Source organism: Chlamydotis macqueenii, chromosome 6, assembly GCF_036417535.1.
Source record: "Chlamydotis macqueenii isolate bChlMac1 chromosome 6, bChlMac1.mat, whole genome shotgun sequence".
Taxonomy (NCBI): domain Eukaryota; kingdom Metazoa; phylum Chordata; class Aves; order Otidiformes; family Otididae; genus Chlamydotis; species Chlamydotis macqueenii.
In genome coordinates, this window is record NC_141561.1 from 39,058,352 (window position 1) to 39,084,511 (window position 26,160).

Genomic DNA, 26,160 nt, shown 5'->3' on the forward strand with positions numbered 1-26,160 from the left:
TTTTTTTTTTTTTTTTTTTTTTTAATTAAAAAGTGTACCAAGGATTAGTGGCTTGATCCAGAATGGAAAAACCAAAACCCTCCCTATTGTCAGCCCATGTCTATGCTGTTTGTGAAGGTAGAAGAGACTGGACCGAAACACCTTCTGCCAGCAAATAGTGGAAGAAAAGTAAAGAGACAAAAACCAGCTGTAGCAGTTCAAAACTCATCTAGCTCAGCATCTTACATCTGACAGTAGCTCTAACAAGTTGCCAACAGAAAAGTGTAAGAACAGGCTAAGCATATTTTTGTTACTTTCCTAGTGCAGCCTCCAATACTCCAGCTATCTATGACTCAGATGTTGTCAGAAAAGCTTAGAACAAAACAAAATAGAAAGGAAGCATCTACCTGGAAAAAAAGGGATATCAGTACAGCCGAGCATACGTTTAACACCCACGCCCTCACTTCAAATAAATCACATTTATGACTAGCTTTGCTTCATATTTACTTAACATACACCCTGGAAATTGGAGCTGTAGGTAATGCCACAGTTAAAATAACATCCCATATCTACTTACACTGCATCACGGGAAGCACCATGCAAAAGCAGCAGTTCAACAATGCTCACGTGCCCATTCTTGACAGCATCATGAAGTGGCGAGTCGTTCTGGTACCCCGTAGTATTCACCAACGCTTTGTATTGTAGCAACAGCTCCACCACTTCTCTGTGCCCGTGATTACATGCCTCGTGCTAGTTGCGTAGATCCATAAGTAGTAAAGAGAGCAAACTCAGGTGAAACAGAATTCAGAGGAAGGACATCTGTCCCACCAGTTAACACATTCACTCGCAAACACCTCTCAGTAGATTGTTGGGGAAGACGATGCAAGGATACTGCATTACATTCCAGACATGAATTAACCTTGGAACCTAGCATTAATAAAAAGCACAGAGAAGAACTGAACAAAGGCCAATTGTGTGCAAATTAGACTACAGGGAACAAAGCCTCCCAGATTACAGACTCTGTCAAGAGTATTCTTCAGGACATGAAGAAGTCATGGTTGAAAAGAACTTTTTGTTTATTTTGTGTAATTCAAGTGAGTAACTTTTTCATGGAACTACTTGATATATTTCCAAAATGGTAAAAAACACTGAGGACATTAAGAATCCATAAAATGTACACATCGTCTGCAATTGATTGTTTTCTAGTTATCACAGTTATTCTGCATTTGCAGAATCACAGGCTGAGAGATTTCTTGGCATGCCCTACCCCAGCAAAGGCGAGCTGATTTGGGTAGGTCAGCAGTTGCTAATAAATTAATTTAAACTGGTTTATCATCATTTCTTCACTTTGCATAATTCTGTCACCTAAATACATGTAAAGGAAACTCAAATATAGGAGAGGAAAGGAGGGATGAAATGCAATCTGACCAAAAAACAGATGATAAAAAAGATCTTCAGCACTCACCAGTGGTGTCCAGCCAGCATTATCTTTAACATTGGGATCTGCCCCATTTTTCAGCAGCTGTTCAACAGCTGCTAAGTCACCCTACACAGGAAAAAACAGTTATTAGAAAATAATGAAGAAAATACACAACGACAACAAACATTTAAGTGATGCAGAATTATAAGTTTAGCTGCAATAAAAATGTAATGATACAAGTCTTCTATTTAGATATTGTCAGGTAAAAAAACTGGTTTGGAGACTATGTCTTATCATTACTGTTCATTTAGAAGCATCCACACATTTGACACAAAAATATAAAAATAAAACGATAAAAATGATGCATGTAACAGACCTATCTCGGAATAGAGGGACAAGTTTGTGCTGATTGCAATCTGTCCACTAGAGTCAACTGCAAGGACTAAAATCAGGAACATGTACTCAGAATTTCCTTCTCCTTCAGATCAGATTTTTTTTTTTCAAACTAATCTAAATAACTGGCTAGAACACACATAGGTGAAACAGATTAATAAGCCTGACAAGCTTCTATAAATTGTTTTCCCACAAGTCAAAAGGAAAAGGGATAGAGTTTTATTTAACACTGCAATTACTACTCACGTTGAATCTCAGTGACACTTATCTGACAGTTATTCTACCAAAATAGTTCTCATTTGCTTTTTGAAAGAACACGATATTCCTTGTTTTTCTATAAGCAAGGAAACATATGTGGAAAAGGGTGGAAACTGATGCAGAGACTATGGGAAGAGGGAAGAGGCTGAGTGGAGACAGGGCAAAGGAAGCAACCGGGCAGAATTTGTGAATCTTAAAAGGCAAGTATAAGAGAAATTTGGTAATAAGCATATCGGATGCAGCTATAAATAGGCAAGGCGAAGCCTCCTGCAGAATCTGAGGCAAGGAAATCTCTGCAGTGCAGGTCGTCTTAAAAGCAGGTGGGAAAAGTAACCCAAAGAGACTGAAAGCAAACAGACGCTGACCCCTCTCTCTTTTCACAGCACCGTCTGCACCCCTGCATGTCAGTACTTTAAACTCACTTTGTGCAATGTCAGCCAGTTCCTGCTTCTGGCATTTGTTACTACAGAGCAGCAATTGCAAAGGTCTGCCCTACTGGAAGAGGTGCCATGAACTCTGTTCCCAAATTTTGCTGCAATGCCAGGAACCCTCCACGCCTGTGGGTACACAGCTATCAGGGCCAGGCTGTCTTACAACTCCCAGCATCAGGTACCACCTCTCACGCACTATTACAGATTAGGAGCAGTTATGCACCATTTCTCAGTTGATGGGATAACAGGGAAGGAAGAGATTGCCAAGTGTCATCTAATGACCAAAACTACCTAAATAATGCAAGCTTTTCAAAGGCTAAACTGCCATACTAAGCCTCAAGTTTCTGCATGGCTTGCCACCAATCACCAATGCCCCAATTTTTAATTTTATTTTTTTTTTTGGGAAAAACAAGATAGCTTTAATCTTTACTCTTTAGTCAGAGAAAATATTAAGACCAACTACTCAGCAGAAACAAATCCAGCAAGCAGCAATTGTAAACTCAAAATTCACAAAAAAAAAATGCTGAAAATCACTGGCTTCACAACAGTAAAGCAAATTAACACAACAGACATAAATTTCATGCATTATATTCCCAACTTAGATGTCCCAAATTTTCAAAGTAATTAAAAAATTCACTGCCGATAGAGTACTTCATGGTGGCAAAGTAGTAGACATGTGTCAAGTCTGAAGAGTTACTCAGAGGCAGCTAAGACACTGCTCAGCATTAGATCCTTTTCTACAGAGAGAAGATACAATTATCTGTAATGAGCGAGATCTGAGCTTATCATTTAAAGGTAAGTTTGCAAACATGTACAGCAAGGGTTTGACATTTCAAGAGTACTCCTTTAAAGCAGTAAGCATAGCTAATAATTTGTGTGGGCATTAGGTAGTATCACAGCTTTTCAGAACAGTTATGTGAACGTTTACCTGTAAAACATTACTGCGGTTTTATCAAAGGAAATGTTGCTGGTGTGGACACCAGTACTGAGAACATCCACAGAATGAAATCCAGCTCTGAGGCAAAATTAGAAAATTGGTGTTTTGCTGTTTGCTGAAGAAAAATATTGTCATCACCTCAGCTGCAAATGGAACCTGCTCCCTGCAGCCGGCAACTTGCAATGAGAGTGACAGAAAGGGAAGGGAAGCTGTCATGTCAGCTGTACTGCACAATGACTGGATGGGCGCTGTCAATCGGAATTACAAGAGATACGTTAACAAAATTGTTCACAGCTAGGAGAACATGCCTTTTGTCCCTTCAGAGGCTCTTCAGTTACTATATTGTGAATATTTAGGTAAAAAAAAAAAAAAGAGGAAGACGAAATTTCAAGGAGGAGATCCTCAGCAGACACATGTTAGGGTCCCTCCTGCAAAGTGGACCACCATCATCTCAAAGCTATCATTATTTTACTCCCCTATTGCTTTGAGATTACTAATTCAAACACACTGCATAAAGTTGTGTTTTGACTAATATTGAAATAGATTTTGTACATTTCGCCCCTTGTGTTTACATGACCTAGCAATGCCAGCATAAAATCACCAGTGCCAAATACAGAGTCATAACCACATCAGATGATACGAAGAAGGGCCCTCACAGCTTCCCTTAGCAGTCTGTAGCAACAGCAGAGTGGAAAAGTAATTGGAGATGCTACTTGTTCAGAAGTAGAGAAGAGGACAAACACCAGGTAGAAAATGCTAACATTAACAATTCACAGGGAAGTGTTTATTTTTAAATCTCATTATCAATGAAGGATTACAACCAGCTTCTGAAGAGGCAGAAACTACTGCAAAATGTAAAATTATCCGGTTGGAAGAACAAAGTAAAGGACATTTTAAGCTCATAACCAAGCTTATATGCATAGCGACAACACAATAATGCAATGGGTTTGCTCTTCCTCTGCTACAGCTTAAGGGAGCTCTGGAAGCCACAGAAGCAAGAAAGGCACTGGGGCCATCTGTTGGCAGATCCAGAAGACAGCATTAGCTCACAGAGAGAAGGGTATTTACACAGCTTTACAAACACTTCCCTCCCAAGGAGAATTTAGTTCCTGCAGACACAGATGGCCTAAGCCCAGAAAACCATCCTCACTTGGCTTAGACAAGTTTTTTTCTTTTGTTTTTTTTTTCCCCAAGGCAATTGTGTCACGATGCTAATGCACAGATGGTTAAGAAGAACTGCAAGTGTCCTTTCAGCCCTATTTTATATGGGTTTTTCTTTCATTGTACCCTTTACTATTTCCATTAACCACAGATATTTTCCACCTAAGTGTCACATTTAAATTACGTTAATGAAAACATATTCTACCAGTACAAAAAGAGAGAGACCAAAAGAATTAGGGCAGTACACAAAGATGAAGCTAAAAACCTGTACCACTTCAACTAAACACTTCTCCGTTTATTTGCAAAGGTAACCAAGTGACTTCAATCTTTAGGTCAAACAAATGAACAAAAGTTGCCTCTCAAACCCCAAACCATTTGCTTGTTTAAGTTATCGGGGTGGAGGGGAGGAAAACTAGGTTATAAATAACTCGTAAGTAGTCAAAAATAGCAAATACGAATTACAGAGTGCTTACAGTAATGGTGAATGCTCCAACCAACTCTTTCCAGGAACCAGCCAAGTTTCTCACCTCAAATTTATCTAAATTAATTCCCTATCCAGCAGATCATTTATTAACTAACAAGCATACAAGTAACTATGCTTAACCTTTAACAAAAAGAAAACATTCAAGAAGTTTAACCCGCCTCAGAAACAAGAAAAGTAACAACCAAGCATTATTGCAAAAGAAATGGCAATTTGTTTCTAAGCTTTCAGACCAGCACTTGGGAAGATGGATTGCTGTGACCAACGGCCAATTTTCATATTCGTAAAATTCCGCCTTCAAAACCTGGTATTCTGATGTTGGCCATCACACGCTCCCAAAACCACAAAAATCTTCTTTCACTCTTTCTAATGTGTCATTAACTGGTAACAAAGCAATGAAAAGGAAGAAGAGTCTCTCAAGCTCAGAGGGAATTACCTAATAGGTATCACAGCGTTAAGTATAACGAACATGAAGTGTCCAGCACAGCAGGCTAACCAGGGGTGAAGCCTTTATGAAGGCCCTCCTGCTCAACTGTCAAAACTGAAGGGTCCCTGGAAAAGGACATAACCCAACTGGTCCCAGTGCTCCTCCTCTCCTTCTTCAGACTGAGCAGATGCTCTGCATAGATGCAATTTCCTCTTTCCCCAGAAGAGGACCAACTCTTTAATTGCTTGAACCATAAAAATAAAAATATCCCAGCTACTTCCCATCCACCCGTTTGTAACAGTGCAGCTGTTGCCACGGTCCTTTGTTACCCTGTTGCGTGGCAGTTTGCTGTTCCTTTTCATGGAATCCATAGTGGCAAAGATTCCACACTGTATACTGTCCCATCATCTCCCTTGTCAATGCAGAAGAAACATAGGTACAACTGAGACCTGAAATACTGTACCAAGAAACTATGATTTTCTTCCTCTCTGTAGTAGATTTAAGAGTCCATACCAACTAGTTAAGTAGTACTGTGCTGCATTTTTAATTGCCAGGTAAGAGCTGACAATGAGCTGTGAACAACTCATTATTTTACTGCAAAAAGCGTCCTGTGTGGAAAGGCTTTTGATTGGGCAATTTCCCACCAGTTCAGAGTATTAGGAGTGCTATAGGTCACTTTTTGTATTTTAATTAATTGCAAATTTTACCTGTAATGACCATGGAGGAAGATAAACACGACTGCTCTTTGCTATGGGAAGGGCTGCATATATTTTAATGTATTAGTTTAACTCAGCATTAAGTTCACCCACACTAGAACCTTTCTTGAGAACCATTTTGATTTCAGTAAGTTTGTAACTGCTAGCAGTAAACGGGGACAGTCCCTCAGAATCATCTGAAAGAGCACAATGAACTTAATTTTAATGCCAGATAATGTTGTTTATCTCTTTTAAATAACAAAAAAAAAAGGGAGAACTCAATTAGCTTTAATTAAATTCAGGGTATTAGACCCTAACAGCTAATGAAAATGATACAGATTTATTTTTATAATTAATGAAGTCCCAGAGAATTAGACTTTATTTCACTTTACGGGGAGGGTGGCAGCTACAAGTCTGTTTCCCATTACACACATGGAAAAACATTACTGGCTGTGGAAAGAACAAGAAAAACAAAAATCACCTATAAAACAAAACCGGAAGAGAAGTACTTCCAGAAACAGAAAAAAATGACGGGGCTATTTTGGAAAAAAAAAAAAAAAAAAAAAAAAAAAGAACCACAATATACATACAGTATTAAGTGTAGTATTTTTGAGACCAGCTTCTTTGAGAAAATGCATTTAGCAGTTCTATAGCACGGCTCCTACAGCTTAGAAGAGTGATCTAGAAACATACAGGTTATATGAAAGATACTTGCTTGCAAAAAAATGTTTTCTGGCAATTGCCACACATCCCCAGCAGATTCATGGCAATTAATCGCTACTATTTCTTGTTCACTGCTTCACAAAGTAAAATGTTACCAAACCCCACGACCAACAGTTCCTTAGAAAGACCGAGTCCTCACACCATGCTGGCTTGAGCAATTTAGTCTTGATCCACTTCAACACAGACTAGTAACTGTGCCTATATTTTCTGGCTACCAAGGGACGCAGCATCTTCTTAGGAATGCCATAATAGACCCATGATTAACCTACATAACAAGAACAAAGAATACCACAAATGAAAGGAGATAATCTGGATAACCTCTGTCTACAATTGAGGAACTGAGGTTCAGAGACAGTAAACCAACTTTCTCAGAGTTGCACAGGAAGTTTAGCAGCTGGAAACAAAGATGCATGCAAGTAAACTAAGACCATAAGCAAAAGACTGCTCCCCTTGCCTTATTTTAATTACCTTTAAAAGAGAGTGGTAACCCTGAAGCCCTACCTAGTTAAACAGGCCTTTATTAATGAGCACCTCGATGCAAATGGAACCGACAAATTAGAAACGCAGCAGAACTAACGAGGAACAGAAGCAACTTCCCATTTTAGCTCAATAATTATAAACACTAAGAGACAACACCAAAATGAATTCACACACAGGACTGAAAAAAAAAAAAGCATTGATGTGTCTGCCCAGCCCACTGAAACAGCTGTAACTCTTTCTGAGAGAGGGCTGGGCAATGCCAACAAGCAGTGCCAGCTACACCACTGAACTTGGATAATCAAAACTCGTTTGTTCTTTTTGTCTGTAGCATGAACTGTTTAATTTTCACTCATTTATCTACGGAACGCTTTGCAATGAAAAACCACCTTATTGGCCTATCACTGCTTACTCCAAGTCTCACAATAAGCCGCAGAGATGCTCTGTTTTCTTTCTTGAGGTACCCGGGCTGCAAAGAAGTATCAGATACACTGCTGGAAACCATACCTGTGCAAAAACTTGTCAAGGTAGATCAATTTTTTTAGAACCAGTCATAATAATATTCCTTTCAAATTCCCCCAAAATCATGGAAGGATAATTTGTAAACAGTGCTTTAATAAAAAGGAATATTCAGGACTTACAACGAGCAGTAACAAGAGTTCTATCCTTTAAAGCTCGAGTTCTGTGAGGACAATGTTTCATTTTCTCCTCCCTAACTCCATATTAATGGCATCAAGTAAGATATTTGAACTCAGCTCAGCTGCCACTTCCATTTAAAAAGGTCGTGTGCAGCAGGAGTGGCTTATTAGAATGCCTTTGAAAGAGGGCACAGCTATTTATCAAGAACAGCCTTTGCCTCAACAAAGAGAAGTGCTGTATAAATGTCAGGATGCTTACAGGTGAATCAATTCTACCAGTACAGGCAGTTTATTACCCACACAGTATTTCTGTATCATGATTTAGCACAAAGTACATTTACATTGCCACACCACAAACTCTTTGAAATGCCTTCTGAGAAGAGAGCTGCATCTGATGAGTTTGACCGGAAGCATTCAACTCGCTCTACCTGCACGCAGCTATTACACAGCAATAGGGAAGGACAGCCCTTGCGAAGAGCAAACACAGCAGGAACTGGCTAAAATAATAACAGCAAAATGAGTGACAGCTGTCATTCCAAAAATAACACTGATCCTACATAAAAGTGAAGTCTACTGAGAACATCCCAACTCTGTCCAAATTCTCCCTTCTCCACCGCCATGAGGACAGCATGCTCAGAGCACAGGGCTCAGCATGGGAATCCCAAGGTACAGCACTTTGTTCCTCTTGAACCAACAGCATCAGAAGGAGGATCGCAAAGATTATAAAACAGTTAACCTCAGTTAAGGTTGCACAGTTACTTTTACATAGGTAATTCAGATCTTGTCCTGGCTGAGTTACCAGGTGAAGTTGAAGTGATCAAGATCACTTGGTGAGATCTGAAATCCTTAGCTAAACTTATGACAAATCACAGAGAGCACTTTCTGGCACATAAGGCCAAAACACTTGATGCTGATCACTTCGTAGAACTCATAGGTATAACTGACACTGTAGTACAGGGAGTTTCTCAAGTATAACATCTTTGATCATTCCCATAGTAATTTCTTTATGAAATCGGCGAAATCAGGTTGGAAACTCCCTAATAAACCTAGAAGAAAAAGATCATAAGATGAGATTTCCCCCCTCAGAAATAGGATGTACTATAGTAACTGGTTTCCGGGATATTTTTAATACCACACTGTCGTTTTAAACACCTGTTAAGTTGAACTAGAAGATGAGAGTCCTACCTTGATGGAAGCAACATGGAGCAAAGTCTCTCCTTTGTAATTTCTTCTGGCAATTGTGTTACCACCAGGGGACTTCAACACGGAAGGACTGTGTGGTATTCCTACTTGATTACAAGTTTTAGAAGTAGATGGGGTAGAAGGAGGTTTTGAAAGTGAAGGACTATTTATCGCTTGAGAGACTGCAGAGCTTCTTGTCTTCATTACACTGTCAGTGAATTTTGATACAGAGGAAGAAATCTGAAGTAGTCTCTCATGTTCTGTCGCTGGGGAGATGGGGCAACCCTGAGGTAACTCCTCTAAGCAATCTGCCTGCCTGCCTGACTTTCCAGTACTGCTTCTCTCAGTTCTTCTTGGTCTTTTAGACTGAGAAGTAACTGGAAGTCTGGATTGCTCCCTTCCACGTTTTAAAGGTGTAGTTTCATTTTCTAGTGACAGCGATGTCTCTGTAGCACAATTTTCTTCCTTGCCGACTTGTGCAGGGCACACAACCTCACTGTTATCTTTCTTCTCTGAGGATTCTACCTGTGCCGATACTTCCATATTTTCCGTATTTTTGCTGGAGTCAGCTTCCTTTACCGACTCCTGCTGAAGTGTCTCTTCAGCGTTATTTGGTTCTGGAGTGCACAGGACTACTGGTTGACTGCAGATGGTCACACACTTTTCCTTGGGAGTCTTCTCGTCAACTCTTCCTTTCTGCTCAGGCTTCTCTAAGCTCCACGCTTTGTTAATGTCTGCTAGGTCTTTCTTCTTCATCCTCTTACTCTGCTTCTGCGTTGGCTTTTTTGTTGCCTTGGAGGGCTTTTCATGAGGAGGGGAAGGAAAGAAATCATAAATTGAGGATGCGTCTTGACAAAGGTCACTGCTTTTAGTCTCAGGCTCTCTCTTGTTCAGGACGCATCGAATCTTCCTGCTTCTTGGGCTGAACCACATTTTTATCTGTTCCTTCTTATTCTTTTTTCCAAGGTCTGAGTCAGTTGGTGTGGACATATCTTCTGTTGAATCTAAGTGCATCAAGGAAGAGGAAAAATAATTTAGAGTACTCTTCAGTAGACCATTGCAAAGAAAAACAATCAGAATAACTGTAATAACTGATGAAGTGTTACTAAACACAACCTATGAGTGCCTTCATTTCTTCTGAAGAGACACATGGAATGGCTTTAAAACAACTGGCAAGGTCACGAGCCACTCTGGAGGTCAGGGATGCCAGCGCAGCTAAAGCTATCCACTAGGCAACTGAGCACCCTGGCAGAGAAATTTCCTCAACAGTCTGGGTTCACAACACAGCACGTGCACAGAAGATTTCTGACAAGATTATAGAGGAGAGAAGCTGGTTCTCTTACTGAGTTTTCCTTGGAAACAGGTTTAACAAAATAGTCTGTGCATACACAAAAGAGCACAGAAACAATTTTCTAAAAACATATTGCAGTTCATCTCAAGATGAACAGGAAGAATAACTGCAAGCAAGCAAAAATAACATCCTTATGTTGAACATTCCTGACAAATTTTGACTGATTCCACAGATAGAGCAGATGAATCAGAGGAATATATAGAAAATCTGTAAGTAATTGTGTCCTGTAATTTGATCCTTTACCCCTTGGTAGTAAATAATTCCAAGGAAGTTACACATTTTTGATGATCTCAAACATTTCTTTAAAAATATGCAGTGGAGCAATTTTTAAAGTCAAATCGTACAGCATATTACAAATCAACATCCAAGATGACAGAGGAATATTCTGTACTCCCCGTGCCTGAAACAACAGTTGAGAACAAGGGCTATAAGTGGTGTCCTCAATGGCTTAAGAATAAATTAAGGAGCATAAAGTGACCTCTAAGTTAGACACTAATTTAATTTGACAACAACTCTTTCAGTGAAAAAGAACTGTAACAGATCTTTTATAGATTCCTTCTTGGAAACCTCAGTTATTTTAGGTTATTTGGACAAGTCTTCCAAATTAAACACACAATTCATTCTTTCTGTTGCCTCCAACCTCAGGGACTACCATTCACAGAAGACTCAGTGATTTATAGCAGTAAATCACAAAACCAATATTAATTTTGCCTAGTGATGCAAGTAGAGTATTACTATTTTTAAACAGAACTAAGACCAAGAGCAGTGGTATTTTTTAAAACATTCTTGAAATAAACTATGCAAAGTCTCGATTATTAAAAGTGACAGACACTCACTGCAATAATGTATTACTTTCACTTCAGTGCATGACCTTTCTATGGATAATTTGCGTTTTCCATACCTTGCCTTCTATTTTTGGTGTTAGTAACTATAGCCTGTTTTCCGCAGCAAGCTGTGATAAAGTCACAGATAGCAGACAAAATAGCCCAAATCCCTTAGCCACAAAAAATAACTCTGAAATGTCACTTAGATCAGAACTGTAAAGCTAGTAATTCCACATTGAAATAGACATTTGCAGTTTTCTTTTAAAGCAATATTTCAAGGTTAAATTTTTCCTCAATCTTGATTTAAATTGCTCTACTTACCCCTTGAATTAAAATATGCTATTAGGAGATTCAGCTAGAGTAATATGGAAGGCATCAGACCAAAAGTGTCTTTAAGAATACAGCCTGAGGCGAGCTAATCGATCATTTAGATATCCGAAGATAAGCGTCAAGTACAGAGCTGCAGCTATTTGGTTTTCCTGTAGGGCTGAGCTTGGTGCAAACATGAAAAAAAAAGCACTGAAATTCAGACTGAAATCTCCTAACTAGCTAGCCTTCAGAAAGACATCATATCCAATTTCATTCTGACAATAACATCTAAAAAAGGAAGAGCCTGATTGCAAACAGATGCAAAATATAAACTACAGTTACTATTTACTTGTCTTGCCTTTGCTGTTTACACAACTAGCAGATTTCCTTCTAAAATATTTACCTTGCTAGAACTATCAGTCATCTCCAAGTAAAAAGCAAGAATAAAATCAGCTTGCAAAAGTAATTTGTGCGACAATTTTGTGGCGGCCAGAATTCTTTTTGATGTGTATAGCACAGTAAGACTTTAAAGTCCAAGCGACAAATTCAATCAAAGGCACTGTCCTTCAGAAGTAGGATCTAAAGCAGCGTAACACAATTAAATGTTTACACTGGAAGCTCCATATATACCACTTCTGGCAGCAAGAAAGCTTGTGAAAATCAACCACGAGGGTTCTTAAATGTATCTGTTCCTTACTGGTTGCTCAGCACGGACTTACTAGTCAGGTTATTAAAAATCTGCTGAAACTACACCAAATAACTACTTTCCCAGGATTTTTTTTTGTTTGTCACATGCAACTGCTTTAGGTGTATGCGTGTTTTAGAAGAGGGAGGCACTCACAGAACACGATTAAAGGGCTATGCATACTGTGAAAGAGATCGGTCACATCGAGAGGCCAGCCAGGCACACCCAGGGTATCTCTCCAAAGCTCACCGGGGAAGATCCTGCCATTTCTGACAGGGTGTGTGTTGTCTCTCAGCCATTCTTCGCTAACTCCATCTTTTGGAATACGCTGTAGCCAACATCAACTTTACCTGAACAGTTCTGTTCTGCAAAGAAATGTTATTCTTAGACTCTGCTGCCCCTTTCCTCCATTTCCAAAGCGTACAAAGTAGGGAGTAGAAATAATAAGGATAAATGGCCAATCTACCCTCCCTGAAAATCTAATCCTTTGATGGACTCAGAGCTGTGAGAGGGAGAGAGAGAAGAGACACAGTGCTAGGAAACTGAAAGGAAGTTCTTAGGGTTTAATATGTGAATGTTAATTTATATAAAGAGCATATTATCTGGCTGCTAAGTGCATTCAGTTAAACTGCCTTCAGAGAAAATTGCTCATAGAAAAATCGATCCGAAGGAATTCTTTGCTGTCTCCAAGCTGGAAGCCAGAGCTTGCATCTCAACAGGAATGAAAAAAATTACTACATATGATTAAGATTTAATTGTCTTATTAACACATAAGAAGTATCCTCACAAAATTTTTAGATATGCACTGAGACAGGGTAAATCCGTAAATCATGCCCTACTAATTCTAGATTTTAAACATTTCCAATAGTGTAAAGACTATCCACAATAACAGTATTAGAAACAGCCCATAATAAATTTATATAAATGTAGTAAATAATAAATGTAGTAAATTTACTCTCCATTACCTATTAAACGTAACATTCGTATACACAATATATTAAGTGAATTATTTCTAAATTACACTTATCTGCCCATAATAAGCACAAGTTTCTTAATGCAGACGTTTAATAGAGTTGCATTTCTTAACTGTTAAAATGGTTGAGAGTAGACAAAAATATTAGGAGATACACAGCGCCCTGCAACGAGAGCACTACATCCCCAAGTACTGCTGTACTGCAAAAACAGGCTACAGCAGGAAAAAAAGGAGCAATTAGAAAATGTGGTTTAGCTATCATTAATCTGCATCAAAGGAATATAATGATGCACATTGTGTGCCTTTCAAATTATTCTCTATTATGGGTTCCAGAACAGAAGTTGAGAAATCTCTTTGACAAACTAGTCCCTTATTAAAAATCAAAGGGAAGTGCTTTGGTACCATCTGTGCAACATTAGTGCCTTCACTGAAGAATGATTATTTTGCAAGTTAAGTATTCAACACGGGGGGGGGGGGGGGGGGAAGGGAGAAATTCCAGCTATTCAAGAACTAATCTTTAGCTATTATGAAAAATGTCACAGCATACATGAAATGCGATGTAATGTGTTACAACAGGAGTTCAATGTCTTTCCCTACACATCACTAAACGTGAAACTAAATTATGATACCATAAAGGCTAATCAAAAGTTAATCTCTCCTCCTGTCCACCAGCATCAACATGAGCTTAGGAAGCTTTGACCAACACCTGCAAGGTCTAGCTCTGTATCAGAAGACAAGAGGAAGGCCTGCTGTTTGACTGTGTTAGAGTGAAGCAAGTTGTTACAAAGAATAATGTAAAATCATCTCTAAATGGTTGTTGTGAAAATTTATGGTCGTCTTTTCTTTTTAAAGAACATCACACAGAAAAATCTGCTGAAGTATTTAGAAGTTAAGTTTCAAAGTCATGACTGTAAATCAAGCTTCTTCATCTCCAGTATATGTCAATGATTCAACAAGTTTTTACTAATCGCCCACCTGTGAAGCCTATCATTGCCTATCATCCCATCAACTCCAATTCTCATGATGTCTTGGACTCCACAACGTTAGAGCTAACGACTCTGAGCTGCAGATATCCCACCTATGAAGCCTGCCAGCCAGATAGCCTGCCGTTACCCTCATAAAGGTACAACACCATGAGGCACTGAAAAGGTCAGACAGCTCTCCTCACCGTAACACAGACCAAGGATACATCATCTCTAAAAAGTTAATTGATTTTGAGACCCACCATTTGCTGTCTATAGTTTGCATTTTCTAGCCAGTTTCAGGTTTGTTGTTTGCCAATTCTCCTTCAGTCACCCCAGTATTATTCTGTAGCATCATTTGTTGTGCTTCTCTTTAATTAAAAAGGGAAGTATTAGCCATTTTGTGCAGTCTTTCCTGAATTACTTGCTGCTGCTTCCTAGAACACACACGCTGTTTTGCAAAAAGCTATTGTTATCCCAACGGAGTACAAAGTGAGATCCCTCTCATATCCACTGTGGCACCTGGGGGGTACATGGATTTTTATACTGGAAACATTCAATAAGGAGCTTAACCTTGACCTGTTCAGTCACAGTAGTTCCGTGGTTTTTAAAGACAACAGACAATTTAGTGCATTCACTAGGTCTGTCAGATTAAGAAATGGGTAGTACAATGCATTTGCATTAGAAACTTCAGTATCACCAAGGATCTCAAACAGAAGCCTTGAGACAAGCTACAGTTGTCTCAAAACAAGGCACATAAAACATGCAAAAGGCATATAAAACAAATATATGGAAAGATTCCTTTTTCAACTGCTTCTCTTCCTTTTCACCACAGAAAATTGATTTTTCAGTCTGTTTCCTTTACTGGAACATAAAATACAATTTCTGACCTTCTAAGAAAAAAAGAAAAGAAAATATTGTTGACAGGAATGGGGCAGAAGTACAGTGCCGTAAGAACATGAAAGCAATTCCTTAACAAGAGAGGCCCCGATTCTCCGAACTCAAACCTATTTCACTTGGTATACATTGCATTAAAAGACAGACATCTATGGGAGGTTACAGATTTGCCAGAGATGAGTAACAAAACATCCTAAAGGATTTGCTCTCAAAATCTCTAAAGCTGCAGCATCCAGTGATTTGCCACAGTACAACACATAATTGGCTGTTGTCAGAGGTGTGCTCATTTACTTGCGTATCCAAACCACTCCTGACAGTGAACTAACCCCAGCTAAGGAGGTTTTTTCCTCAGCCTCAGTATGAAACATCCAAAAGGCCATTTATCCTTAGTACAGGGCAAAGACTACAAGTGATGGAAAGTAATCTCCCACATCAGTTCATAACTTTAGCTGCAAACAAAATTCTCTTGTAAACTTCAATTTTGTGTCTGCAAAAACACTAACCAATTTGTAAGAGTTAATCCATCTGTAAGGGATCTCCAAAACGTCTAAACAGTATCAATACTACCATATTGTACTTTATATGTTTTATTTATTCCATCACAAATAGCTCCTCTTAGGGATTCTCCTCCAACTACGTTTTTAAAAGCCTTCACCACTTAAAATCTTTCCCTGAAATCCTATTTAAGCCATCTCCAGAAGATGTAATCACCATAGGATCTTCTGTCTATATAAAATGTATTCCTTTACAGGCTTTCAGCCTCCTCACTTCATTGTATTTTGATGCCAACAAAGAGCTACCCCATAAATGAACATGAAGGTGATGATGGCATTAGACTTCAAAAAAGAATCTTTAGTTTAGACAAACATATTAAGAAGCAACAATGAAAGAAGAATTACCTTTTCCGTATCTGACAGCTAAATTAATGTTTTCTAAAACTTGGTATTACATAACACGCTCCTCTCTGGGCTTGCAGAAGAGACATACATTCACCTACGCTCATTTCACTTCATTTTTCCCTACTTTGACAATCAGCCTAAAATTTGATAAAGAGATGAATTCCCAGAGTACAATCTCTGCCATCTTCTAGCACAGTCAGCAATGACAAAATTCCATTGTAGCAGACTAGCTGATTGTTAGGGACCAGAAAATAAATGAGTTAAGACTTGCCTCCTTCCTTTTTTAGGCAGGGAACACAGATAATTTTTTCCACGTGCAAAAACCCTAAACTGAAAATTACTGGGACAGTATGCACACCTCGGTGCACAAATACACACGAGGCAAGAGAATATATGCATTAATGCTTTACCGGGGCCCCCCTAAAGAAGTGTACACTGCAGAACATTACACATTTGTGCTCCCCTAAGAGCACAAGGTATAACAACCTGTGCCATCAGTTTGTGCAACTAACCACCTTGGGAATATATCCCGCTTTCATCTCATTTTGGAAGACAGATTCTAATGAATTATGGACTAAGCCGCTCATGCAGATTTCTTAGTAAAATGGATTCAAAGAATGAGCAATCCATACAGACAGTTATCTTCAAATCAAATTTTCCAAACATGATTCAGAACAGTCTTTCAGAATCTTAAACAGAGCTGCACTGCTCATTCGCTATAAAGTCCACAAAAATGAAACAAAGTGGTCTGGATTCAACGGCTGTCAGAGACCCAAGTTTTGCTCTCACCTGAAGTGTCTGCACCCAGTAGATGCCGCAGTTTGCTGCAAAGCTGAACCATGTTATCTAGTTGCCGGTTTATCTGCGCATCTTGCACCCAGGCTGGTACGTGGCACACTGGGCATTCTGTGCCAACGCAGTCACCCACGCAAGACCTGAAAGTCAAATGTGAAAATCCATTATCCAGCATAAATTACTGTACTCACTATCAACCTTGTCACAGCCAAACACTCAGCAAGAATCTCTTATTTTAGCATTGACAAACCACTAGTGTAAAGCCCACATGAGTTAGTCACAAATGCAGGAGAGGACATGTTTATCATGGCAAGTAACAAGCCATAATTAAGCAAGCCAAGTCCAGAGCCTTGTCAGGACACTGTCATGAAAGACTCGGTATCTTGTGACTCCCACAGGCTCACATGCTGATCCAAATTTTCAAGGTATGCTAAAGCTCCGTTGCTGTTCATCTCCAGACAACAATTAGGCTCAGTTAAAACCCCATGTTCTTTTACACCTCAGCTAGAGACAGGGCAATTCTTCTGCAGCCTTCTATTTTTAAACAAGTAACAGAAAGCCAACCCATATTAAAGTATTATTTCCACCTTTTCCTACTTAAAACTTTCTTGATATTGTGAAGTTTCACCTCTCTGAACACTTTTTTGTAAGAATTTCTGTGAGGATCTGCAGGTGTTCTGAGTATTCCATCACTTTTCTCTTTCAGAGATGATCAAGGTGGGGTGGGGGAAGGTATTTACTTAGTAAAGGTCATTTAACACCTGTGGCTTCACAGCAATACTGCGCTCCCCATACGAGCCTAAAAATCTTTTATTCGCTTGATTAGTCCGGTCAGAGGATCCTATGATTTGCCATCTGAACTACAATATTCGAGGGCCATTGTTATGCCTCAATTACAATCTATCCTATTAAATATAAGTTATAATTCCACATACTCCAGACTGAATTGATTTCCAAAGTCTCCATTATCTTACCATCATGTAGCGCACACAACTCTAGCCAAAGGTATAAATGCGAGCAGATCACGTTAAACATTCAAAGGAACTGAATGTTTATATCAAGGCCCTGCTACCTGGAGAGGAAGATCAAAGTCTATGCATCTAGACTCTAAACACAGAGTCAGCTTGGAAGCTGACAGTCATACACCCCAAAACTAGTAGCAGATACCAGTTAACAATACCAGAAATATAACTACCACCAGTTTCCTTAAGGGGAGAGTTATTTTCAGCTCTGTTCACTGGCATCTCCCTGTCAAACGTCACACAAGTATCATGCCTTCCGTTAATTCTACAGGAAATTTGGCATGTAAAAATTACTGCTAGGTGCGCTTTGTGTTTTAAACAGCTTGCTCTGAGCAGGCAAAGGACCTCATGGTTGAGACACTGCTATGATCGGAAGACTGAAACACAGTTCTTGGCTCTGACATATTCTAGATGACATTGACAAATCACTTGGAGCAAAGATAGCCGCTGACCAGGTCTCATTCTCTAGGAAAGCTGGCCTCAGGTCTCCCATGTCTGTAAAAGGGAGTGCAAAAGAAACGCAGAATGACTTTTATATCACAATGTTTCCTAAATACTTCTAGCTGTTGGGTTTTTACAGTCATTATCCATTAACTCTAATTAACTTAGTCGAGTTACTCAGACAAAACTGCAGAAACTGATCTTACTAAATATCCCTGCTCATAATAAAACCCATGCTAAGGGAAAACCAGTTACATTATGTGTGACCTGATTATTGCAGTTCATTAGTTTCACATATTTCACTCCAAATATCAGAAGCTCCAGCCACTCACCCCACTCCTTCCCGGGTATATTAATAAATGGCTGTCTTTAGTAATGGATCAGAAGCAGCTCATGTCAGAATACTGCAGATTCTAGCCCTGTCCTACCAAATTTGCTTGTCAACAAATTAATTTAAATTTCCTTCGGTTTATTTTAACAAATGGCCGCTATCCAAGACTCAGGCATCAAAGGACACAGTAAAATTCATAACTAAAAAAAAGGTCAGGCACACAAAGGAGAAAAGCTCAGGTATAGCAATGACTTGAATAACAGCAAATAAACTCTTTTTCTAGAGTAAGAAATAGCTGCTAATGACTGCTTGAGACACCTACTGGCTATTATTTCCAGCCTCATCAATGCAAACTGCATCATCTTCCGATGTCTTGAAAGTTTTTCTTAGGAAAAAAAGTGTCAACAAACAGTGCATGTTTGAAACTTACCACCTAAAAACACTGGGGTTATCCAAAATAAAACCACAATGTCTTACATGCCCACAACTAAACAATTCAATTTATTAAGCCACCTTTATGCTACCCTTCAGCAATCCACACTACACCTGAATAAAAAACATAAGATAGATATGAATGTATTTATAAATAGCTTGTACAAGCTTCTGGGGGTTATTTTACCAAGTACTCTGTGGACAGGTAGTACCAGTGGAACAAGTAACAAAAAATATGCTTCAGACAGCAGAACCTCTACAGCAATTAATAGTCAAAGCTGGGAAAGAACCCACAAGTCTGGACAGAAGTAATCATTTGTATTAAAATACATCCGCACCGGGTGGAAGAGATGCTGAGGGTATCTGTCCCATTATCAGTTACTTCTTAAAAAGGAAGGAAATTATTGCTAGTATTTTACTTTTCAGGCCTTCAGTGCTTTAAGCTTCCGTTAGAAGGGTGCTGCTGAAGACAGGGAGTAAATACATAGCCATGGTGGAGGGAGAGTTCTCCTCTGCTTTTGACAGAGTGACTACAGTATTCACAAGAGGCAACGCTGAATACCTAGCCTGGCTTAGGTTAGAAAGTGTCTATCCTTTCCACTGTAACAAGCACAGGACTTTAATAGACAGGTCACATCTGTGCTGTGCAGAGAAACTGTGTAAGAAGTATGATTGACCTTTTAACTCCCCATGTTTGCATTTGTATGCTGTGAAGAGCAGTGACAGGGCAGTCAGATGAGGTTCTGGGGCAGGACCATTTCAGGAACACTCTGCCTGTACCGACAATGCAGTGAGCTGTACATGCCAAGTAACTAGCACATCCTCAGACCTGCCTTGATAGCAGGATGTTTCTAACTTAACTCAGTTTTGTTTAAACATTCAGATTATTTGACAAACTGTAAGTAGAGGTACTCATGCTACCCCAACATTTTCAGATGGGCACGAACACAGGAACAGCTATAGTCGTAGATCTAAAGGAGCAAAGCAGAAGGCCAAAGCAATGACAAGCAGCACCGTGTCCTCTCAAGCAGAGCAAAACCCCTTTAGAAACAGGAAGTGTCTTTACAGGGTGCTTTTTGTTTGTTTTGAAGGGAGGAAGAGGAAGGAGAGGGAGATGACAGTAAGAACTGGAAGCTATTTTCTTCTCCTACCTCACTATGAGTGGATACCCCCCCCGCCCCCGCCGCATCAGCCTGAGGGTTCCCTTTACACCTGACAACATCCTGAAGCCTAAACCAGCACTCACAAAGCCAGGCCTTCCCTCTAGCAAGCCAGACACCCGTCTCAGAGCAGTGAGCCGGACCTGCTGGGGGACAACAGCTCCCGCTTTCCCCACCCCGGCCAGAAAGCACCACCGCTGCCCACCTCCCCCAGGCAGCGACCCTTTGCTCCAAAGCCTGGCAGCGAGGTGGGCGGGCGGGGGGTGGGGGGGGGAGACCTCGGGGCGCCCTTCGAAGGGCGGGCGGCCCGGGGAGGGAGGCGGGGCGGCCCGCACCAGGCTACTTACAGGCAGAAGACGTGCTCGCACTGTCCCAGCGACACGGGCTCCCGCAGGACGCCGGCACTGTGGGCAGAGGAAAGAGAAACGCGGCAGTTTTAACACAGGCGGCCCCACAGGCCGGCGGGGAAGGAAAGAGGGGAGGCCGTTACCAGCGGGAGCAGCTCAGCGCCTTCTCCAGCTGGCCCAGCGCGGCGCGGGTGCGAGCCCAGGGAGAGCCGGGAGACGCCATGGAGGCAGCGGTGAGGGACTGACGGGCCGGGGCCGGGGCCGGGGCCGGGGCCGGGGCCGGGGCCGGCCGGTTGCCCGAGCGGCCGCGCAGCACCTCCCGCATCGCTTCCCGCCGCTGCCGCTCCGAATTCCCCGCCCGCCACCACTGCGCAGGCGCCGAAGGCTGCGCTTCCCGCCAACGCGCATGCGCCTCGGGAGCAGCGGCGCTCGCCGCCCCCGGGGCTCAGCGCTTCGCGGCCAGCCCGGAGGAAAATGGCGGGCTGGCTGCAGGGCGGCCTGGAGTCTAGGGTTGAGGCAGCTCAATAACATCCGAATCGATCGGATACCCAAACCCGGTACGTCTGTGTACATCTTTCCAATATCCGTCTGTAACGAGCGTATCTAACGCAGCACAAACGAGGGCTGAGAGGGGCGGGCGGGTGGGCACGGCCTCCTCCCCTCGCACCCAGAACCCAGCCCAGCCTAGGCCTCCCACCGCTGCCTTCTCGCCCCGACTTTAAAAATTTAATTTTCTTCTGTCTCCTCCGCCCATTCAGCTTCAGTCTGACTGACACGCTTCACCAGTCACCGTTACTTTGGGTTTCAAGGGTGATTTTTTTTCCTCAGCCTGTGCATCCAGTAGCGCCTCGGGGTTCAGCCCAGTCTCCCGCTTTTTACAGGGTGCTGTTATTGAGGTGATACCTCCATCGACACAGCCCCTGCCATCCCTGTGCAGTGTAATTACTGAAGCGCATAAAGCAGTTATAGCAGGAATTTATCACTTTCAGGTAGAAATACTCCTGCCCAAATAAAAGATAGAGCAGGAACGCCAGGGGCGATTTATAACAAGCTTACTGACATTTCACATCGAGAAGCTCCGTCAGTGAATAAGCATCAAGCCATAAATCTCAGAGCAAACATGATTAAAGCAAGCGAGTTATTCTTTGAGGGAACTTCATCATAAAAGGACGCAGCGGCACAGAGCCGCCAAATTTGGTTGGCGACAGTTGTAGAAAAAAAAGCTGTCAGCATGAGGTCCCAGCAGCCTGTCTGGAATTCTGTCAGCGTTTCTCATCCTGCGTCTCCCTCCGTTTAGTTCCTTTCGGTGGATGGTTTCCCCTCGTCCCTGCTCACCAGGTGAGGTAAAAGCAGCGAGATGTCCAGTACTGCTGCTCAGCTGGTCTGGCAGCCTGACCAGAGGGACCGATTTGACTGCTGGTGACAACAGGGGCATTTTCCACAGCTCTTACCTCATCTAGAGAGAAGGACAACTTCTCAGATGGGTGTTAAATCAGAGCTGAAAACATTTCGTAATAAGTTATCCTTGCCTTCCAGGAAAGAGGTTCTGTAGTTTTCAGGTTTCATACTCCTCTGCTTTTGTAGTTCATTCCCTCTGTAGCTCCTGAACACCAGCGATGGTTTAAATTGGATTTTTTTTTTCTTTATTTATGGAAGCTTAAATATTTATCTTTCCTACTAATATTAGCCAGAGGTGCAAGGGTCAACAAAGAGGGGAAATCGTGAAATTGATCTGAGAAAATTTGCTACTGTCATCCAGGGCAAGCTGACATGTCACAGGGTGAAACAGCATCATGCTGATTTGAATGGTTGCATATTCAGCCTTTATTAAATCAATGTCGTCGTATCTCCTGCTTTGCTTGACCCCAAAGGGACAGCAAACACCACCTTGGTTTTCTCTGCATTCATGATAACTCCCGATCCTCATCTATGAGAAAGGAAACTGTGGAGGTGCGTGGAGGATCCGAAGGGTCAAACAAGAGCCCGGCCTTTGCAGGTGACTGTCCTTGCGGAAGCCGGGCCCAAGCCCTGAGGGAGAGGGCTGGATGGAGGCGTTCCTATCCGCGCACATCTCATTTTTGCCTGCACAGAGAAGGTGGCTGTTTGTTGTCATTGGCAGAGCAGTAGCTGCATCTGTGCGGTTGGATCCAGCTGTGAAAAGTGTGGTTGTATCTCTGTAATAGCCTGTTGTTTTCTGGTGCTCAGGAAACTCCCCGCTGCGTTAATAACACTGAGCGGTGTCCCCTTTGCTAATAGCCTGTCATCTCTGGCGGTGGGGATCGGCAGGGCCTCTGCCACAGAGGGACGCAGCTCTAGGGAAAGAAACAAGGGCCTTGGAGGCGAGCATGGAAGTAAAACAAAACCAAATGCAAACCACACCTTGTTAAGAGATGTGCGTAGGTGTCAGATGCTCCTGGGCGGCAGGCAGGCTCGGGAGTGTTTCTAGTAGGACCTGACTGCGCTGAGCTGCCTCAGAGCTCAGCATCCTTCTTGCCTGTCTTGGAAAGGAACAGGGAGAGGTGCCCTGGGCCCTGCCCTGCCCAAAGCAGAGCTTGGCCCCAAGCCCAATGAGGCTGGGGACCATCCCATCATGCTTCTTCCCGCCCTGTGCACAGGTGCCAAAACATCTGGATTCAGAAGAGAGACGATGGTGAGGGGCACAGCTAGACATGCCACCCTCGCTCCCTTCCCCCGGCTGCAGGGAATGGGGCTGGGACAGGGACCTGCTCCCTTGCCCCACTGAAACCAGCATAAACTCACAAAATAAGCTAAACCAGCCATTTGTCCCCGAAAAATGAACAGTTGCCAGATGCAAGCTTAATATCCTACTCCCTCTTACTTGGCTGTGGCGTCTTGTGGTCCAAAAAAAAAACCCAGAGCCCAGCATCTCCCATTGCACCAGTGTTACTGGAAGATGGCTAAAGGCCTCACGGCCGAGATGAAACTTTAACGCAATTTGAAGTGTTCAGTGCAGGTTAGAAACAACACTTGATCCATAGATCTCTTGAGTCAACCTGGCAGTTTTGTTCGCAAAATATGAGATGCCGATATATACTGTATAGGACAATAAAACAGATAAGTACCTCATCTTCCTTTCCTCCGGCTGAAATATGTTTAGTGTCCCTCTCAATAAATCCGCGTGTGCACCCGTAGTCTCCATTGTGCGGAGACATTATGTGCGAATTTACAAATGTTTACAACTAAGTTAAACTGAAGCAAAGCGCTAGCGGGGGCAGCCCGCATCTAACAAATCCTTGGGTTCGAGAAAGATGTAAAAGTCACAAGTGATTCATTCTCCCTAATTTTAAAGAGGTTAAGGAGTTGGTACTCTTGGAGATCTAAGAAATGTCTCCCTCTGCAGTGAATTACTACAACCAGTTGGACAGTCAGAAGCAAAAAAAATTATGCAGAGAACAGGGGAAGCGAGAAATATATCTCTAAATTTGGTTTATGCAGTATTTAAAGTACAAGTAAAGCCGTTCCAGGCAGTATAAGGCCCACACGCTTTAAAATAAATTTGTTGCATGACAGAAAGCCAGTAAAACGGTTTCAGCGGTGGTGTGATGTAGTGCGACAGTCGCGTTCGGTACGTGCATGAATCAGCTGCTCCATACCCTGCCGAGGCAGCGATCATCTCCGCCGTGCTAAACCGATAATGTGATTTTCAAACAACGTGAGGCTTCAGAGCAAAACTCGCGCTGAAGGATGGAGCTCGGCTTCCAAGCTGACGAGGAAGGTAAAAATCCTCGTCTACCTCCTGCTTCATTTCAAAGTGTGGCCCATCTGCTGAAGATCCTTTTATGTAAATACACCGGTACCTGATATTTTATTCCTTAGTGAAGTTCCCCAGCTGTTTTTCAATAAACATACAATTATTACGTGATTCATCATATATCAGCAAGGAGCATGCAGAGAGGCAATTCCCTTAAGTCTCACAAGTCAGTTGTTTTCCTGGGGGTTAAAAGAGCCAAAGTGTCTGTGAAGAGAGGGTCCCACTCCTCTTGACCACCCCAGTACTGGGCATAGCCCAAAACCACTGTGCCCTGCCAGAAAAGGGTGCTCAGCTTCGACGTGCTGAGCGCCCGCAGGAAGCGACAGGATGGATCTGCTTCAGCAGAAGAAAAATGAGAGGAAGAGCAGCCTCCTGCTTTGAATTCCCTCTTTCCCCAAACGTCTGAATGAAAGCCTTTAACAGGCTTAAGTTTGCTCCTCGGGCTGCCCCTCTGGGGCCAATTTTGCCGTGCACCCAAAGCCCTGCGAGCTCACTGTGGTCTCAGAGGCATCGTGGGCTGCGGCGCCGACTTGAAAGACGTGGGGCTGCTGAGACCATTCGGCACAGTAATTGGTTAGGGCCATTAGACGAGCAAGTTTTAAGATTTCAAATATTGAGGGATTTGATCCCTAAAAGGAAATCATAATAATAAAAAAAAGTCTATTACACTTTCAGACTAAGCAGCGCAGTCAGCACTGCATTACACGGTGTTAAATTGTTAGTCGAGTCTCGATAGCAGGAACATCTGCTGGTGTTAGACATGGCATTTTTAATTAAAGGCAGCAGCAGAGAAGCCTGTGGTTCGTCGGTTCTGCTTTCGCCATGCGAATTGCTAAATCCAAAGGGCACTTGTACAAAAGATTTGGTCAGAGCACATGTTCTGGACTCGACGCTGCAGAAGTGCGAGTGGAAAAGCAACCGAAGTGACAGGTAATTTACACCAGCACCCGCCGGGCCCTTCCCTCCGTGAGAGCTTTCTGTGAATTCCTGGCTGGGTCAAAACTGGGGGGGATTTTACAAAACTGAGATTACTGTTCTGTTCTTTCCAGAAGAGGGAGAAGAAGTGTTTCTGACAGAAAGGCAAGCACTGGAGAAAAGCAAAGCAGGAGGAAGCCCCACACCCAGCAGTGCAGCCGGAGACCACGCTCGCACATTTGCTTCAGTAGCTGCTGATGCTCCCCTGCTCCCGGGGCTCCCCACCAGTGCTGGGGTGCACGAATGGATGGCACAGACCCTCTGTATCAAACAGCGGCCCTCCCAGGAATTTTACCTTCCAAAGGAATAAAGGTTTGAACAGAGAATAATGTGCTCCCTGCATCAGCCACCCACCTAACCCACTGGCTCTAAGCAGGTCAAGCAGGACCAAAAATCACCACTGGACCTGGGCCAGGGATTTGAGCGTAGCTGGAAAATGCCCAAAGCCCCCGGCAGCGTGGATACATCCAAGAAATACCTGTGTGGACAGAGCCAACAAAAAAAAAAAAAAAGCCTTACCTTACCCTCTTCCACCTGCCACATCCCAAGGCAGTCTCACAAGCCTGGGTCATCACTAGGCAGTCTCCTTTGATGAAACCCAGCATTTCTGTAATAAAAATCAGAATTTTAAATGTGTTTGCAGAAGGCCAGGCCCTAACTCATTTTGGGCAGAGATGAGGAGCAGAGAAAAGCTCTTCTCTCGGGGTATGGATGGCAGAAACATCAGGCCCCACGGACGCGCGTGGCTGCCTTCCCGTTGGAGCGGAGGGGGCCAGGATTTCC

At 42.3% G+C, this 26,160-nt stretch overlaps 1 protein-coding gene across 1 annotated transcript in view; it reads right to left on the minus strand.

The window, feature by feature from the left end:
• BARD1 (BRCA1 associated RING domain 1) overlaps positions 1-20,955 on the minus strand; it is a 44,258-nt gene extending 23,303 nt beyond the window's left edge. Inside the window, exons 1-6 of the mRNA XM_086750939.1 lie at positions 20,774-20,955; positions 20,631-20,687; positions 16,892-17,037; positions 9,206-10,206; positions 1,445-1,525; positions 557-729 (exon numbers count right to left, since the gene is read on the minus strand). Of these exons, the coding sequence (XP_086607065.1) occupies positions 557-729; positions 1,445-1,525; positions 9,206-10,206; positions 16,892-17,037; positions 20,631-20,687; positions 20,774-20,955 (1,640 nt within the window). The remainder of the gene's footprint in view (positions 1-556; positions 730-1,444; positions 1,526-9,205; positions 10,207-16,891; positions 17,038-20,630; positions 20,688-20,773) is intronic.
• Positions 20,956-26,160: the final 5,205 nt, after the last annotated feature.